We start from the raw sequence: 18503 nt of genomic DNA, 5'->3' as shown, positions 1-18503 counted from the left end.
TACTAAATACTGTGAATATTCAGAACTCCACTTAATTTCATAATTCATTTAGTAACTCGGGTGAGTGCCGTGTCCGACTCCGCAGCCCGGTCTGTATATTTTTTAGGAACATTTCAGCAATAGTTTTAAATACGACAAAAAGAAGAAAAACTTCCCCACAAAGTATTGCAGTAGGCTATAGTAATCCAACTTCCCCACAAAGTATTGCAGTAGGCTATAGTAATCCAACGCAACGAAACTTCTCAAAGCTAAAAAAATTGGGTCTAAAGTTGGAAAACGATACCTAGCTTAATACTATAGGTAGCCTACGTCATTTGGTATTGCATGGATCGGTCGGTTGTGGATTTAGGCTATTTCAAATGTCGGAATTGAAATAAAGTAATGTACTAAGTATCAAACATCTAGTGTTAAGACTGCACAGGCGTAAATATTTTAAACATATAAAAACAAAAATAGCCTACTCTGTATAACAATATGTCAATAGTATCACATTCCGCTAATACTTATAATATTTTGCGTAATTTAGCTATATATAGTGCTCCAAATGAAAGTTGTTTGCGAAGCGACATCAATTGAAATACCTTCCTACGATTTCCTCGGCCGATGACTACAGCCATATCTAAACATGACGTCATGCGTCAAACGACAGCTGAAAAGAATGCTGACGTCATTATTTTGAAGCGACGACCGAAACTTTGAATGACTGGCTTGACTTAAATTGAACAGGCGCCTTTTGAGGTGAATTGTAACGGCCGCGAAGAAGTCATTTACACAAAAGTTCGCTAGCTATTATGTCTGGGAAGTTCTGTTAAGCTTATTTAGCCTCGGATGTAGCTTGGATTTAAGCTTTTATGTGATTTCAACGTAAAAAAACTGAAATGGTTCAAATCAGACAAGAGAATGTCGAAGATTTTTACGACATAACGGAGGAAATCGGAAGGTAATGGATATGATAGTTAGTCTGATACAAAATAAATTACTTAAATATCGTGTAACGTTTGTCATAAAAATGAAAGCTAAACGTTTAACTACAAATTATTTCGTGAAAAGGACGTTTAAACTATTTCTGCTAAAGGTGTTGTTTCTGTTCAAAACACATTAGGTTATACACTAAACATAGCAATATGACATTTATTTTATTAATATTACCACTAAACCTTGTCTATTGGTACCACACAATATAAAATGCAAAATAATTGTTTTGCTATTTTACCCTTATTAAAACAGAACATATTGTACATCAGTTTATAGTTTTTCCGCTTAAAGAATAACATAAGCTAGACCTGTTAAGTTGTGCTTTGCGAACAATATTAGAAGAAATCAAAGGTCATTTTAATCTATTTTTTAACTCCAATAAACTTAATATATTGTACCCTAGCAGTCAATTATAACCTCAATTTAAAAGTATTTCAAAGTAAACTCAAATATTTATAAAAAAAAATGAAATAAATTGAAGGTTTAGCAGCAAACAGTTTAAATAAAGATGCTGGTTCAACAGAATTAGATTTACGCGAAAGTTGCTCTTCTGAACCTCATTTACATGTTTTGCAAACATTATGTTAAATGTACTGAATTGAACTACTTGCAGTGGACAATTTGCTGTGGTTCGAAAATGTTCAGAAAAATCCTCCGACAAAGTGTTTGCTGCAAAGTTTATCAAAAAGAAGCGTGCCAAAGCAAGCCGGCGCGGGGTAAGTTTATCTGTATTTTAGGCTTGTCTGTATAGTGTACACCAGTAGTTTTTAACTAGAAACGCAGGTGCAACTATCTCGGTGGTTTCCAAGCACCTTCAAACCAGTGCTGACCTCTCATGTAATATTAAAAAGTGTGGCCCACCTACTCATGAATTTGAAAAAGTGCCGCCAAACATCACAAGAAATGTCAATATGATAACAACCTGTTTTAGTTAAACATGCTAATAACTAAACAGTATATATAATGCTTGTACACTTCAGAAAATTGCCTAATGTCATTCCAGGGCTGCAAAGCATCACTGTTAAGAAATGCTTGTCTGAGTGGTTTGTTCCGTGTTTTTTAACTGTTAAATGCAAGCAGCATTCTTATGTGAGGTTTACATTAATGTATCCAAGTGAATACAGCATTTCTACACCTTATGCTGTAGCAGGTTTTGGTACAGTTAAATTAAATTATATGCGTTATGATGAAAGTTTAATACAGATAAAAATTCAGTGTTTGATTCAGTGATTTTTTAAAAAACACTAAGTGTTACACAACCAGAACATATTTTAAGAACCAGGTTTTCACAAAAAAACAATTTTTGAGTCCCATTTTGTTTAATCTAATAACATTGATGTAAGTCTGCACACTGTTATTTAGTTATATTTTGTATTCTATGAAGTTAAATCAGGGGTCACAAATCTACGGCCCAAGGTTCAAATCTGGCCCTCCAATTAAATTTGTTTGGTCCACAGAATATTTCCCAAAACAAGGTTATTCATGTAGTTTGCAAACAGAAGTATTGAATATACAAAACTAACCTAAATTTTAATGACATTTTAAACTCACTGACAATTTCTTAAAGCTTACTATATTATATTTTAATTAGTAGTTTTTCCATTGAATAATATTCAAGTCAAATAAAGTCAACACAAATGTTTGTATTCGGTCCACGATCTGTGATATATACAGTTATCCAGCCCTCAATTAACAATTGTTGTAGTTATGTGCAACTTCATGAATTTTGTTGACCCCTAATTTAGATAGTACAGTTTGTGCATGGAGCAGCATTTTGCATGAAACTAATAGTGATGGATTGTTTGTTGCCAACATGTCGTGAATCGGAGGGATTTCTGTTCTGTCTGTTGCAGGTTACAAAGGAAGACATACAACGGGAAGTGGACATCCTCAGTAACATTTCTCACCGACATATTATCTCACTTTATGAAGTTTTCGAAAGCAACAGTGAAGTTGTTCTTATTCTTGAAATGTAAGCATTTTTTTAAATTAGTTTGTTTCATTGTTTGATTGTGAGACGGGTGAAGTAACATTGTTGAGCACAAGCCCACAAGCATTTTAATCATTCCATAACTTTTTTGTCTTCCAGGCGAATATCGCTATAAAAATAGATAACCGCATTTTACTAGTCCTTTTCATACTAAACCAACTACGATTGGTCTGATACAGCATTGGTTTATACTTATAGTTTTGTTACAAAGTGTGGAATTGCAATGATTGCTGTTTAGTTGTATAAGTTCTATATATACCGTGTTTAGGGGAATTAGCCGGTTGAAACTTGCCTACAAGATAAAATTAAAAAGTTGCATTACTAGTTTTAATAATCTATAATAGTTTTATTTAGACACATTTTGAAAAAAAATATGTTCACAAGTCACAACTTAATCATGGTATTTAAACAAGTATATATATAGCTAATTTTGTTCAACAACAACAACTTACATTTAACAGATTGGGGGGTCGTACTTATTACCGGTAGGGAGTTTATAAAATCACACAAAAAAACACATTACCAGCTATATTGCTTTAGTATATACGTCATAAATATGCCTTTAGCTAACTCTTCAAGTTACAAAATAAGCTGAGTATTTGTAAGATACATATATCGAAAAAAGTTTCTGTATTTGACTGCAGGAATGAAGGTTTTGTTTATTCATGATAGCTCATAGCTGTAAGTATGAGGTGTATTAACATTATGTGCTTAACAAAACTAAAAGTGGAATATATATTTTTCAAACGGAATAATATACTATCATTTAAATAAACTGTCTTACTAACAGGAAAGTGGATTATGCATATTTACTGCAGTTATTTGCAGGATAATTCACAATTTTTGTGAGTTTGTCAGTTTTTTATTTCAATTTGCTCATGCAATTCAATATAAAATATTAAAACCTAAAATAAGATTTTATTGTACAAATTACAGGGTAGCTGGTGGTGAATTGTTCGATTTTCTTTCTGAGAAGGAATGTTTATCAGAGCCAGAAGCCATCTTATTTATGACACAAATTTTAAACGGGATGGAATATCTGCACGAGCGAAACATTGCTCACTTTGATCTCAAGGTTTGTGATTTTCTTCGTGTTTATACTGGAACACTTTAGGAAGTAAGGACTCTCCCGCAGACAATAAATGTAAAAGAAAGATGTTTATAGATGTTTATACTGTGTTCATTAAATTTCTGTGCAGCTAAACAAAGAAACGTCCACCCCAAAATGGTATTAAACTAGTCCATTAAACCTTTTGGTAAAATCGTAAATTAGAAAAATGCAGCATTGAAATAAACTGATAAAATTTGATTCACAAACCAGAGCTTGATTTAGAGTTTTCATAAAAATAAATAAAATAAATTTAATTTGAAAAAAAAAACAGGGGCTTTTTACTGATTGCCAAAGTTGTGCATTGTTTAAAATACCTTTTGGTTTTGACTTGTAGAACTCCCAATACAATGCTTTAATGTCACCCTGCTTGTGCTGTAATCAAATTAAATCTATATATATATTTGTGACCTGGAGTTAAAGTCGCACTGAGTGACATAAGGTAATGTTCTTTTTTCTCTCACTCTGAATTGTTTTGCCTTATATTCCATTGTAAGTCTAATGGTATTTTTTGTCTTATACTATTTTGTCATGCATGTTTTTAAATATAAAAAACATATTTGGTGGACTTAAACAGTCTCTGAAAACAAATTAACTATTTTGTCATTAAGGCTAGGATTATGAGTGAGTTACCTTACCCCTTAAAAGCGTATTTGTAACACTCCAGAAATTAAATGAGGCTATCTAGTTTTAAACTAGAAATCTGTGTAAACACATTTAACACTGGTTAAGTGCAAACCTATATCAAGGGAATAATTTATGGTTACAAACTTACAGCCCAAAGCTATGCAAACCTCACCCAGGTTCAGAATCATTATTAAAATGCACTCTATTTAATCAATGTGTATTTTCAGCCCGAGAACATCATGCTATTGAACCGTGACAGCAACCCTCACAGCATTAAGCTGATTGACTTTGGTCTGGCGCAGCACATTGCCCCAGGGATGGAGTACAAGAATATGCACGGAACGCCAGAGTTTGTTGGTATGTCTAAAGTTTAAAAGAATTTGGCGCAATATGCCCCTATAGAACATACTAGAACCTTAGAATTACGTTCACCAGGCAACTTTTTTTTTTTTGTCACAGCTTATCCCATACATCTGCCACATCTATATTCATTAATTTTAATCTATAGTCTATATTTTAATTTTTTTTTTTAATATAGAAGCTGGCTAGCGCATTTTCATTGTAATTATTAACCCTGATGTGACAAGCAGGTATCTGCTGTTGAAACATCGGTATATACTTCGTTTACCCAATAGAGCGATTTCTATATACCAAAATCTTGTTTGTTTTTAAGGAAATAACCAGTTGCTTTCATTTAAAGTTGTTGATAATAAAACAGCCATCATGTGAAACTGTTTTAATTGGCGAATTTTTATTTTTGTCTAGCTCCAGAGATAATTGCCTATGAACCCATCGGTTTGCCGGCGGATTGTTGGAGTGTCGGAGTTATTACTTTTATATTGTAAGTATGTTTTTGCAACCTACAAAGTAGATTTGTCGTTTTGTTTGTTTATTAAAAGCTGTCACTAAGTCATTTTTTTTTCTGCAAATGCTTTCTCTTGGTTCTAAAACTTATTACCCCGGGATAGTACTATTGTCATTGTCCATCTGTCATTTTAAGGATTTATCTCTACTTATATGAACGTTATCAAGGGTTTTTGATAACTGTAGTTCTCGTCATTTTGCTATTATTTTTTTAGATTAAGCGGTTGTTCCCCATTTCTTGGAGATGACAAATCTGAAACATTCGAGAACATTACAAAAGTTGATTACGAATTTGACGAGGAGTATTTCATAGAAACAAGTGACCTTGCAAAAGATTTCATTAGGAATCTGCTAGTCAAAGACCAAAGGTAAATAAAGGATTTGAATAGTTTACCCCAATAGAATTTCACCATTAAAATTATTATTTTGTATGTTTAAGTGTTTATTGTAATTGGAAGTCATTTATTTTAAATTGCATATTATAATTATAGTCTCTTTAAGGCATTTTGCTTATTTTTTCACTCCGTGGTGTTACATGTTCTTAATTAAACTCCCAATAAGTGATCTTCAAATAATAATTACAGGATACTTTAATTGTACAAGGATAGGTTTAGCAAATATTTAACCTGGATTGTGAAAACTTTTATAGCCAACTTGGTATACTCACTTATTTGCACTTGAACAATTAAACAATATAACAGTTTGGTGATCATTACTTTATACTCTATGCTAAAGGATTACCCCTGTTTAAAGTTCTAATAATGTTACATCCTAATTCATTTATTAACACCATTGATACCAATTGTCCATTAATTAAAAAGTTTAAAAATAGTGTTAGGTTTGCTCATTCAGGTTTTTGTGCTTTAGAAAAAATTGTGCTTTACCTTACATGGCCTTAATATAACCAAAGATTTTATTTAGTTGTTATAAGTAACCAAACCAAAATCACTTACTAGTAATATTTTAAAATTATTTTTTTTCATAATGCGTTTTTTGTTGAACAGAAAACGGTTCACCATCAAAGATTGCCTTGGCCATCCATGGATAAAGGTTAGTGACATCACTGTAAAGTTTTTTTTCCTACTGTTTTGTCATAAGCGGTTGCTGAAAACCCACTTGTTACGATCTGCTATTGCAATTGTGACGTATTATTGCCCACGCAATTGTCTGCAGCAAATTTGATTGTCACTACGTAAAGATAAGTCATACTGTGTGTCACACGTAGTAAACATCAGTTCAATGATTTGTCCGACGAGTTACAATTGCACCAATTCTATATGACTTAACTAATAAAGTAAACAAGGTCCATTGCGAAGTAATGTTAATATCAACAACTTACTGACGCAAAGTAAGGTTTCGGCCTAAATTTGAAAAGCTCTGAGTTAACGTTTAATTGCTGGTTTGATAAATCTCTGCCCCTTTTTAGGGTTAAAACTTTTTTTTAATTCATATTGGTAATGGAATTTTAAAGCCATTAAACTAAGGTAGTTTTGTGTAAATTTTCAACTGCAAGGACAATTATTTAATGCTTTATAATTATAACAAAACATTTTTATTATGTCATATCTGTTGAAAAATGCTAAGGCATAAAAACAAATGTGTAACCTTTTAAAACGGAAAAGTTGCACTTCCTTTAAAAAAATATTCTGCTTAAATTAATTCGACAAAGCATTGCTAGCCGAAGCATCCTTTACCGTTTTAAGGAGCTAGTCATTCAACGCTTTCGTCCGAACAATTAGCCGGATATTTGTCACAAAATAGGAAATGTCGTTAACCATAGAACTACGGGGAAACCCCTTTGCGTGGCATTCGTCCCACCCTGCCAGCACTTCCACTTTGGTGACGTCACACTTTTTCCGGGCATTCGAATTTTTTTACTGTATGTGACGTCATAGTTTCCAGGGTCACCAGAAAGGCATTGTTTCGTTGAAATGTGTGATAGCTTTAGGTTTAAAATTGATTTTATATGTATAAACTTGTTCTGTATAAAATGTTTGATTGCGACTATAAAGACTCTGGCGACTATAACAAGTGATAAAACCTGTTGTTAATTACACTAGACATAACAATGAAATTCTTTAAAAATGAGTCCCACCACTAAAATCATAATATAGTATACCAGTACTGGCAGATATACTGGAAGAGTGCACTTGGACATCACAGACGTTTGAACGTTGACACTGTATGAACACATATGTACCTATAAACATTGCCAATATTTACATCACTGTGGGTTCTCTGGTGTCTATAAGGGGCCTATGATTGCGCAACTATACTAAGATTGTTCTTTTTTCTCGAGGAAACTACTACAAAATTATTATTTATAATTTTTTGCACATTTAGGCAAAAGTAAACGTTTAAGGTCAATTGATAGTAAAGAATTGCCAGTCGATGACTCATGCGACTTTAACTACTGTGTTCATCCCAAGAGAGCAACCGAATTTGGTTTCATCGAATTTAATTCTAGCGCAAATTTATTTCAAAACCGAAACAAAAATCGCGCCAAATGGACAATACTGTGCACACACCCAATGACCGACTTACCTATTTTATATAAGGCTCCTGTATTATATATTGTTGTGTGAATGACGCGTTTTGTTTAATTTACAAAGAAATATTACAGTTTTGTCCAAGACGAGCATTTGTACACATGTGTGTAGTGGTTAACTGTCACGGAAACGCATATCGTTTACCAATATGACGCGTCAATTACGTTAAAACACAACACGAGAGCAGCAAATTCAAATACTAAAGCTGAATTTCCGTTACGAAATATGCGTGCAGCCCGTTTAACCTTTGTGGCCCGCGAAGTGATTGCTTTCCATTTTTTTCGCTTGAACTTGTTTCAAGGATTTTTCTTTAAAAAGAGTTGTTTTTATAAAAATATTTTCATAAAAACAGTTGTATTTTATAAAAACAACTCCTAATCAATAATTTGGAATCAAAGCACTTGGCCTGTGCCGTTCGTATATTGGCACTCTATTGTAAAACCTTTGTCAACTTGTTTCCAAATCTCTTAAACATTAACAAATATAGGCGATCTTATCAAATTACAAATGTTGCCAGCCTAAATACAACGGCTGCATAAACGTTGATCTGCGGCCCATTAAAAATTTTCATTGATTCGAGTCTCATAGTATTTGAGCTGGACAGGCCTGCTTAAGAATGTTCTTGCCCTTTCGTATTTAATGCAACTACCTTATCGCAGTCGAATCTCGTCTTGTTACTTGTTATTTACAAGCATTATTATACTTATATTACCAATCTAGCAACAATATTTTGTCATTTATTTTCTTTGAATTAAAATTAAGTTATTTTTGTTGTAAACAACCTTGGTAAGTTCTTCAGAATTCAGTAACAGCTGCGTTTAAAAGCCTGCTACGAAAATCGAAGCATTTTTAGTGCGAAAATAACCGTTCAAAGCATACGTCATACAACCATTGCTATTGTTGATTTCATGACGTAATACTATTCATATCGATGACGTAACGATTTCCAATCCAGGGAGCGTCCAACTACATCCCAGCATGGACAACGCGCGAGCCTCTCTGCCCGCCGCAGCTCGACCCCAACGACAACGACATCGCGCCGCTGAGTGACGTCATCAAACCGGACAACGACGCAGATGACGTCACGAGCGCTGACGGGCAGCAGGAGGATGATGACGTAATAGCGGCGCCTCCCGAGGAACGCATCGTGAAGATCGGAGTGGCGAAGGGAGGCAGCATCCCCATCCCTGTGGTCCACGTGGAAACAGGGAGCGCCGGATCTTCCAGATCTTCAACCGAGGAACAATGGGTCCCTCCCAAGTCGTTGCTAGGCGGCCGTAACCAGGACAACGAGAGCGACCTGACCAAGTCGCGCGACCTCATCAAGGACTTGCGGCAGGAGCGCGGTGCCTTGGAACGCGACCTTAGAGTGTTGGGCGAGAGCGTATCGCTTATGTCGGACGAGTCGGTGGCCAACCTTCGGCAGCGAATGTCACGTCGCATCTCCGAGATCGAGAATAGCTTCAACCTGTTCAGCGAGGGAAGGTCGCGCGCCCGCCGACAGATGAGCTCCATGTTCGGCGACGGTCGGTGGCCGAGTTTCTATTGTTGTTGGCCCGTGTTTTAAGGCAGGAAATAAACGGTATATTTTAAATTGATTAATGGGATGAAAATTTCTTTTCGCGACATGTCTTGCGTTTGTCGCTGTTCTCTTTTGCTTTGCTTTGCTTTGGTATGTTTAAGACACATTTTGGTCCAAAGACTTAGAAAAAACGGAGAAATCAAAGAGATTTCAATTTTTTAGGCATGGCGAAAGTGGTATTTTAATGCGATTTTAGGGGTTTAGAAGTCTGCCTCCATAAGGGTCTCTAATTGAGGGGGAACCGAAAAATAATTTGACCTCATCGTACAAGTTTCTTGCGACTCTCTACCCCCATCTAGATTTGTTTGTTTATTTGATTTTTCCGCTTAATTTTGAGTTTGCTGTGTCGGGTTGTGTCGGATGTCGCTAGGACATAGATTATATACCCTTAACAACAGGTGAACCTGTAAAAAAGGTTACAATTTATTTTTGATAAACAAAACCGTGCTTTAGTAATAACATTTTTGTGACATAGCAAAATACCCGGTTGTGTGGAAATGCATCAGCCTTAATATGAATGTTTTACAGACTAATGGGTCTTATTTTTTTGCCAACAAGGATACCTTTGTATTGGGCACGTTAGTTTCGGCAAGCCCTCCCGAAGGCAATTCACAGATGCATTCATTAGTGAATGGTTCAATAGAGATTTGTGCACATATCTTGTCTCAAGGGTCGATATGCATGTCAATTGTCAAGGAAATACCTCATGTCCTGCGTTATAACATTTTTTTCTTCCATTTAACTTTAAGTTATTTTATCAACCTTTTTAGTTTGTTTACCCCTTGCTCAATGTGTAATTGTAATTGTAAGTACCCACACTATATTTTGATTGGTGCTTCACACGCCATGAAGGTAACGATGCAAAAACAGACACAGGTCTGGCACTCTAGAAGAAATAGCTTAACTACCCCCTGAGTATATTTTTAGTTTGAACTGTAAGGCGGGTCTGGTTTAAGTTGGTATTAATTTGGTTTCAGTCTATATTAAGTTAGTTATATTTTGCTTAGTAAAAATTTCGTCATCTGAAACAGTATGTAATTCGCAAAAGAAATTCGGTAGTAGATGGTTGATTGACACTGAATGGTTGCCTAATTGGCAAAATATGAAAAACATATATTTCTAATTAGACTAAAGAGGAACAAGTTTTTTTTTCAATACCCAAAATTTAGTCTAGACCGCAGGTTTTCTTTTTAGTTGTAGAAAATACGTTATTTGTATATTTTAAATATTCAATGTCCTTTATTCTGCAGGTCGAATGGACATGCTCCAGAAAAGGTTTCAGCAAAGCAAGGCTCGCTTCCACAACCTGTTTAACGGAGACTTTTAAAAACGCACATCAACACACCCCCTTTCATTTTTGTGCGATTCGCCCGCGCGAAATGCCCTCTCCTCATAGCACACGGAAGAGTGCTGTACGACAAAATTTTGCCAAAAAAACTTCTGAGGATTTCTCGCTCTTTCGTTTGTTGGAATCTCACTTTTTTAACGGCTCCGTCATCGACAACTGTGAAGGCTCAACGCTTGCCCCCCGCCCCACCATTTTTGTACTTTCTCCCCCCCTGACAACGTGTTGTTTTGTATTTTTTCTACGACTCGGCCCCCTTTTCCTGCTGCCTTCAAAATCTTGTTTTGTTTTTTTGTTCGCCGCTGTGCGACTTTCACCGTCTTCTTCCAACTAAAATAAACCCGTGTCTGATCTTTCTTCTTTTTTCTCTAAATTTCCGAAGTGGACGTCTACAACCTTAAAATAACTAATACTCAGTCAAGTCATGAGTAAAATAACTTCAAGTCAAGTCTTTTTCAATAGGCCGCGAGTCAAGTCCCAGTCAAGTTACAATGCAAGTCAACTCCATTCCATAAAAGTAAACGTTAATTTAAACTACTTAAATTGGTGAACTAGCTCGATTACGATCCATACCGCAACTAAAATATAACAAAACAGGCAACAACTAAACAAATTATAAAACAAAGATACATAACCGTATTTAAAATATGCGTAATGAAAGCACCTTATTTTAACCAAAGTCATTTGCCCGACAGACTTCAGTGGAAGTATTTCCCCAAAAGACTTCAGATAAGATATTTTTCCCAAATGACTAAATTCATTAGAACACTGAAACGCCGCAACGTTTTTCATTCCCTAGCGTGCTGTTTTTTTAATTAGTGAAAAGACGTCAGAAAATTGTTGAACTTTTTGAAGTAAAAAAAACCTTTTTAAACAAGCAGCTGACATAGTAAACCAAACCATTTTTTTTAATCAAAAGATATCGTATATATTATTATAATCATACCCTTAAGATAAAAACGCCCCGACGTTTTTTTAAGTAGTGACGTAAAATTTTAGAATATAGTTCAACTATTTGAAATAGAGAACCTTTAAACACACAGCAAGCATACGACATCCAAATTTTTTTGAATCAAATGGAAGAGAATATATTTCAATTTTTTTGTGTGTTTTAATTTAAAACGCATTTTGCTTTTCACACAGCCCGTTGGTATAGTGTTTTATCAAAAGCACTTTGCCGATTTAATGAAATTATATTGGGTTGTGGATTTTTTTGTGTTAAAAGCGACAATTTCCGTTTGCACCTAAAACATGTAGGCCTATTAACTTGTATTGCATTAACGATCTCTTTTCCTGGAGAAAACACGATACACGTAAGTAAGTATAGTATAACATTTTATTTTACCAGAAACAATCTCAAAGCGAAAAGGTGTTCTTGACATTTACATACATACATGGTTTATATAAACGTGGAGCAAAATATACACTTGACAGTCCATTCGACCTTAATTTATGACTGAAAATACAACTTGAATGCAGTTAGAATAGAAATCGCACATAAGCCAACCCACTGTGAAGCACTTCGTTCAGCTCCGCTCTCCATATTGTAAGTTCTCGACAGATCCCGAGTGTTACAATCCGATGAGAGGCAACATTTTGTTTCGCAATTTCTGTAGAAAAAATTGGGCTGTTATATTCGGCGTGTATGAGTGAGTGCTAAAGTTTTGAACAAAAATATTTATTTTTTTATGTGAAAAATTTAGTTTTAGTTTGTTATATTGCTCAGGTAATAACCCATAAATACCAACCGGCAAATTATTGTTTTATCGCGGCAAATTAATTTGAAAAGTAGCCTATCTTTAGATGTAGGCTATGTTTGAAGCATAACTTTAGACTTTTACAAGTTTTCCTTTCGCGTTAGGCCTAAGTCGAGACAGGAATAAAAAAATATTGGCCGGATTACCAACATTACTGTAGATACTACAGCATAAAGCCCTTTCACTTACTTTACATTAAGGTCCGAAGCTGATGGTATGTTGAGGTCTGAAATGCCGTTTTCCAAAGTTTTGCAAGAAAGAGTGCTATTGCAGTAATCGAGAGACCGAGCACAGGCAAATGTTGTCATGTCGAAAACCACTGACCGCCCTTAAACAAAATAAGGAAACGTTTCACATTCGAATCGCAAAAATACCAATAATTGAGCAACATCTTTAATTTACAAAACGAACTTGATTTGATCGGGTTGTTTTAAACCAGGGGTGAAAACAGAATAATTTTCTCACTAGAACGATAAAAAATATTTTTCGAACCGTGTCGTCTAACTTTAACCACTGTTTTAAATGTCGTCCGCAGCCATGCGAATGATTACCTTCAACTTTCCCGGTGACGTTGACCTCGTTGGTCAGGCAAGCGGTCGTGCAAGGAATGGTCGTAAACGACTGCTGGTGGACGCTTAGCGTGCCTTTGTGGCATCTCGAGAGTCGGCCTATTACCGGCGTTTCGTTGCTGGTTACTGCTATGCTGGTGCTGGAGGTGGACTGGGTGGTGGACTGGACGGTGGGCGGATTTATAAGCCAATAATGGACGGTGGTTCTTGATGGGTTGCTGCTGACCGTGTATTCTCCCTCGGGTAAATTACAACCGTTTGTTGAGCAACAGGTCGCAATACAGTCACTGAAAGCGGTTGAGCGTTTAGCAAAGAGAAAAGCGGTTGAGCGTTTTCGCTCCGATTTTATACTGTAGTGGTGCCGAAACTTTATGGCTTACGGCACCCCACCCGGAATTAATATATAGATTACGATAGTCCTTCCAGGATTTTCGTTCAGTGTGTAACGGTACTGTAATGACACAACAAACGGAACTGAAATAACATAAACCAACTTTAGGTAATAGGAAAGAGTAATTTCATTGATCGTAGTAATCTTACACTAAGAGTTGTATTAAGAGACTTACAAATCGACCTATGGAAGAATTTGATTGCATAGAAATCATTATTGAATAACAACAACATGCCAAAGAAAACTTTGCCCCGGATTTTACCATAGATGACCCTGTCTACAAATGGACTAGCTAGAATCAATGACAAACGAGTCATTATTGCTTTCAAAAGTGATTTCATCGGCATCTGATTTGCTTACAAAAGATATTTTTCATCATAGTATCCCTTTTTTAAGCAAAAAAGTGAAATATCTAAAACGTTTAAATGTTTCTCAACTTAGTTGTGTCATATAGGGTCGATATATAATCCAAAAAATTTTCATCTTATCTGACCAGGGGAAATTAGCCACCATTGTTTGATGTTCAAACTGGGCGTCAGGGTCATTTTATGTCAATGCACTAAGCTACGTAACACATGGTTTCAGAGTCTCCATTGTTATCAAATTTCGTAGGCCAGTGTCCAGTCTCTTAAAAAAAATAACGTATTTATTTTTTTAAATTCTTTCTATATTTGGAGATGTGACCTTTTTCTGAAGGTAATTGTAATAGTTGTTTTGTTGTCTAATGTTTTCAGCGGGGGCTAGGGAAGCAACATCTAGTTTTTTGTAAACAGCTTACCTTGCTGTCGTTCTGATGAATGATGACAAACTTACGATGTTGTTGATGATTTTGCTGCATGCGGCCACCTTATCAATGCATGAACTACGACTGCCGCACCTAAAATCGGATTGTCGAAAATATGTAGATTTACCTGAAATAAACATTGACACGATTGGTATTATAATTGTTTCAGGTCGAAGTTTGTAATGGATTTTTCCTAATTTTATAACATTGAAAGCAAACTAAGTTGGAACGTAATTTGTAACGAAATAAGGTAGCTTGATTGTGAACATAAGAAACAGGATTTATTTCCCCTAAAGGAAGAAATAGGCTTGTCTTAACAAGGCTCGAGACTATCCCACTTAATTTTTTTTAGAGTTATAAGATGTAAACATTTTAACGCTTTAGTAGCAAAAGTTCCCTCTTTGCACTTATAACACTGCGAAAGAACAGCAAAATAGCGCCATCTACATACGGTAAGTCAAAGCCTTACCGAGCATTGTGCTGTGCATCATGTAGTCGGCTCTCAAGCATGAGTCTGGGCACCAAAAAAGTACAACACTCTGCCTAAGGTAGTTTTTTTTGCCCAAATTGCAAATAACAGCCATTGCGCAGGCGAGCAATGAGAACAAGCAGAAAAAACTCAACCAAACCTTCATTGTTCAACTTTATTTTTTAGGTTTTCAAGTTTAATCTTTCCAGTATGTCAAACAAAGTGATGAGTTGTCTATAGATTCTGGAATGCAACAAACAATGAACTGTGAATCAACAACGATTTAGTCAACAGTGTTGAGAAATATCCTAAAAAATCTGCGGACTCCGTAATGCATGATTTAAACTCTTGCTATTGACTCTGCTATTGACTCTTACTGCTGCAACAATAATAACTTTTCAGCGTGACACGTTTTATGCGTCTCGTTCTTTTCTCTGATTACGCAAAATTACCTCAATGCGCGTGACGCTTGCACATCACGATGCAAATTGAACTTTCAAATCGCGCTACTTGTAAAATTCCGTGTTGAAGTTTTATTTTCTGTACTTTTCCTTTTCATCTTGTTATGGTATCTACAGCTCTTGTCAGTCCGGTTATAAGAAAACGACTGGTTTATTGCAAATATTTTTACATGTAGTTTAGAAAATAAAAATTGAGAAAAAAATAATGATTACAACGGAAACAAGTCAAAAACAAAACGTTTGAAACACAAAAATCAAACGATATCTTTTTGTTATCTTTTAGTTTTATTCCAAAATTGCTGTTTTCAAGAAATTTTATATAAAACTATAATTGCGAATTACTTTATCACAGGGGTGTCCAACTCGACCATGCCGACGTGCCAATTCTTATCTTGAACTTCTCCCCATGCCAAAGTTTAACCTTTTACTATATTGCCAAGGTCGGCCTTTAGGCTGTGTAGTTGCAATGCGAATTAGCCTACTGCATCTCCGACGGTGAGCTGTCGTTCGCAGTTATAAGTGTGGTTTTCACGTTTATTTCTAAAAGCCTAAACAAAAAATGTTTGATTATGCGATGTAATCCATTGTTAAACCTGGCGACTGTAACAAATGATAAAACCTATTGCTAATCACACCTGGAATACAACATAGTACTATTAAAACAATATGTCCCACCACAAGGTCATAATACAGTTTAGCAATGCTGGCAGAGATACAAGAAGAGCGCACCTGAACATCACGGTTCAAAAAATTACCAAACGAGTAAAATCATATTAGTTATATCCCGAATATAATACGGATGTGAATAAGCTATACCGGATCCCATCTTGATAAATACGTTTCTCTACCTGTTTGATGACATATATTAAATCACCACAGATCGAGTAAATCGACATCATCTTGGTAAAGACGTTTGACCGTTGAGACTGTATCGACTTCCTTTGTACACGCTTACCACCAAAAAGTGCTAGTTAATACTCTAAATGTGCTGAGGAGTTTACAATGATAAGAATTGTGTTCTATTGTTCATAGTGAATTTTGGATTTCAGTTGGTCCATTTATTAAAAAATAGTGTAAAAGGCAAATGTGAAAATATCGAAAATACTGCACATTATATAATGACCCTTTTTGGGCGATTGATACAAATGTTACTCGTAATCCATTCATTCTTAATGTCAACCTACCTTAATTGTAATATGCAACATGAAACCTATTGGGCGGTGCGACATTTTACCAATTGATGAGATTTTTTTCTTGCTATGTATGGTTTAAAGCAGTGATTCCCAAACTTTTTGGCCCGTGGCACACTAAAAAAATCTTAAATATTTTGCGGCACTCTTTTAACAGAACAACAATATAGTAAATTTACAATCACCCTTAACACAACAAACTGTATGTAAATGTCTCAATATTATAATTTGTATTGAATAGTGTTTATTTGAGTCTAAAAAGCTGGGTGTATGCCTATTAATACAAATACTCTCATTTACGAAATTATAAAAAGTTTCGCCGTATACTTGACAGTCTCTCGAGGAACAGAAGTGTTAAATAGTAATAAAAGCAGATCGTTTAATCTTTTTTATTTCTTGACGCTAGGCAAACTAAAACTATGCAAAAATTCAAATCTGTTGCAAGCCATTAAATTTTGATACGACATTTCTAACGTAAACATAACCGTTCCAAAAGTTCCCAAACATTGAACCTGACGCGAAAACATTCTTTTTTTATCAAAATTACCGGTGTGTGGCCTCTACAGAAGCAAGACATGTGTGAGATACAAGACCGAATTCGCAGGTATATTGCCCAATCACAAAATCTGCCAGTTCACTCAGTTTTAATATTTTGGCCTAAAGTCTTGTATCTCATACATGAAGTCTTTCTTGGTTATCTTTATTAGACATATGTAAACCAGGAGGCTTTCATGCCTTGAGAGCTTTTATCAGACTAACCCAAATATTAAAACAGCGTTTGAATGTTTTAGTTTGTAATAGTGGGTGGCATATACGTTCACTAAGCACACCAACAATTCGTGTGAACAGCCGAAAATCAATAGTTATTGAAATTGAAATACACAAAACACTCATACAAGTTTAAAGGTGTCGTAAAATTTATTCACTCACAATACATTGTTGGAAAATATTCGACCATGTGCTATTCCACCTTTATAATTTACACATTGCGGCACAATCAGTTTCGAAATTTCATACTGCGCATGCGCACGTCAGACTCGGTACTCCAGAGTAGTTTTACGTGGTCATACTTGAGTCCCGAGTCCCGAGTCCCGAGTCCGACTCCGCAGCCCTGCTGACATACAACCCGACCTTGGTCAGATTATTAGCGTACGCTGGCTGTATAGATATAGGATTATTTAATGCACTTTTGCATTTTCAACGTGGCTTTTCCACACTTTTAAAGCACTTTGGCCTGTAGCCTTTAGCCCACTTTATTATTGTTATTTGCTATTTCGTTAAAATAAACATAAAATGAGAATGGTTTCCTTCTGAGTTATAATAAGCAACATGATCGGTATAAGGAAAAGGCTGTTTCATAATGTTACATGTTATTTTGTAATTCTTTAATAGAGGCCTACTGTATATCATTGTAAATGCTTTTAGGGAATAATTTGTTAATTAGGCGAGGTCAGTGATAACAATTAATGTTCCACTTCAGCTAATTTAAAAATTATTTCAATGTTAATGAGTTTGCCCCTTAGATTCATGTATCTTTTAATACTGACGACTTGATTTTACATTTTTTGTCGTGTATTTCAAATTCCATCTTACAATGCACATAACGCGTTGGTATAGTTTTATCTCGTAAACACTTTGCGGACTTAATGAAATTATATTGCGTCGTTGTGTAATTCTTTGCGTAAAAAGCGATATTTTTCTGTTTTGTCGAATGTACGTATTACCTTGTATTAGAGTTAGACGTTATCTTTTCCTGACGACAACACGATAATCCTGGGTGAGTCGTTTAATTTTTTATTTTACCAGAAACAATCTCAAAGCGAAAAGGTGTTCTTGACATTT

At 35.3% G+C, this 18503-nt stretch overlaps 2 protein-coding genes across 4 annotated transcripts; one reads left to right on the top strand and one right to left on the bottom strand.

The window, feature by feature from the left end:
• The first annotated feature begins 726 nt into the window (after window positions 1-726).
• LOC146158998 (death-associated protein kinase 2-like) lies at window positions 727-11396 on the top strand. 3 transcript variants are annotated; one of them, XM_083386123.1, is made up of 10 exons: window positions 727-940; window positions 1589-1691; window positions 2829-2947; window positions 3902-4040; window positions 4928-5057; window positions 5466-5541; window positions 5780-5932; window positions 6569-6614; window positions 9069-9639; window positions 10946-11396. In XM_083386123.1, the coding sequence occupies exons 1-10, from the start codon at window positions 879-881 to the stop codon at window positions 11020-11022; spliced, it is 1476 nt and encodes a 491-aa protein (XP_083242249.1). In that variant the 5' UTR covers window positions 727-878; the 3' UTR covers window positions 11023-11396. The 3 variants fall into 3 exon arrangements, with proteins under 3 accessions (XP_083242249.1, XP_083242252.1, XP_083242250.1); XM_083386126.1 differs by having other exon boundaries at window positions 9069-9681; XM_083386124.1 differs by having other exon boundaries at window positions 9069-9695.
• A 971-nt stretch (window positions 11397-12367) lies between these two features.
• LOC146158997 (uncharacterized) lies at window positions 12368-15379 on the bottom strand. The gene is made up of 5 exons (XM_083386127.1): window positions 15011-15379; window positions 14536-14668; window positions 13349-13653; window positions 12987-13125; window positions 12368-12650 (listed from the first exon to the last, which is right to left on the bottom strand). Exons 1-5 carry the CDS (start codon window positions 15174-15176, stop codon window positions 12491-12493), a joined length of 903 nt encoding a protein of 300 aa, XP_083242253.1. The 5' UTR covers window positions 15177-15379; the 3' UTR covers window positions 12368-12490.
• Window positions 15380-18503: the final 3124 nt, after the last annotated feature.

The sequence above is a fragment of the Ascidiella aspersa genome, chromosome 3 (assembly GCF_963924565.1).
Source record: "Ascidiella aspersa chromosome 3, kaAscAspe10.2, whole genome shotgun sequence".
NCBI lineage: Eukaryota > Metazoa > Chordata > Ascidiacea > Phlebobranchia > Ascidiidae > Ascidiella > Ascidiella aspersa.
The sequence above is the reverse complement of the archived record's forward strand: the minus strand, read 5'-3'. Positions and strand labels throughout refer to the sequence as shown.

Coding starts and splice junctions, on each gene's coding strand:
- LOC146158997 (XM_083386127.1), bottom strand. CDS start 15,176: ATGAAGGTTTGGTTGAGTTTTTTCTGCTTGTTCTCATTGCTCGCCTGC. Junction 14,669..15,010: donor GATGCACAGCACAATGCTCG/GTAAGGCTTTGA, acceptor TGTTTATTTCAG/GTAAATCTACATATTTTCGA. Junction 13,654..14,535: donor TTCATCAGAACGACAGCAAG/GTAAGCTGTTTA, acceptor AACCGCTTTCAG/TGACTGTATTGCGACCTGTT.
- LOC146158998 (XM_083386123.1), top strand. CDS start 879: ATGGTTCAAATCAGACAAGAGAATGTCGAAGATTTTTACGACATAACG. Junction 5,058..5,465: donor CGGAACGCCAGAGTTTGTTG/GTATGTCTAAAG, acceptor ATTTTTGTCTAG/CTCCAGAGATAATTGCCTAT. Junction 5,542..5,779: donor GGAGTTATTACTTTTATATT/GTAAGTATGTTT, acceptor TTATTTTTTTAG/ATTAAGCGGTTGTTCCCCAT.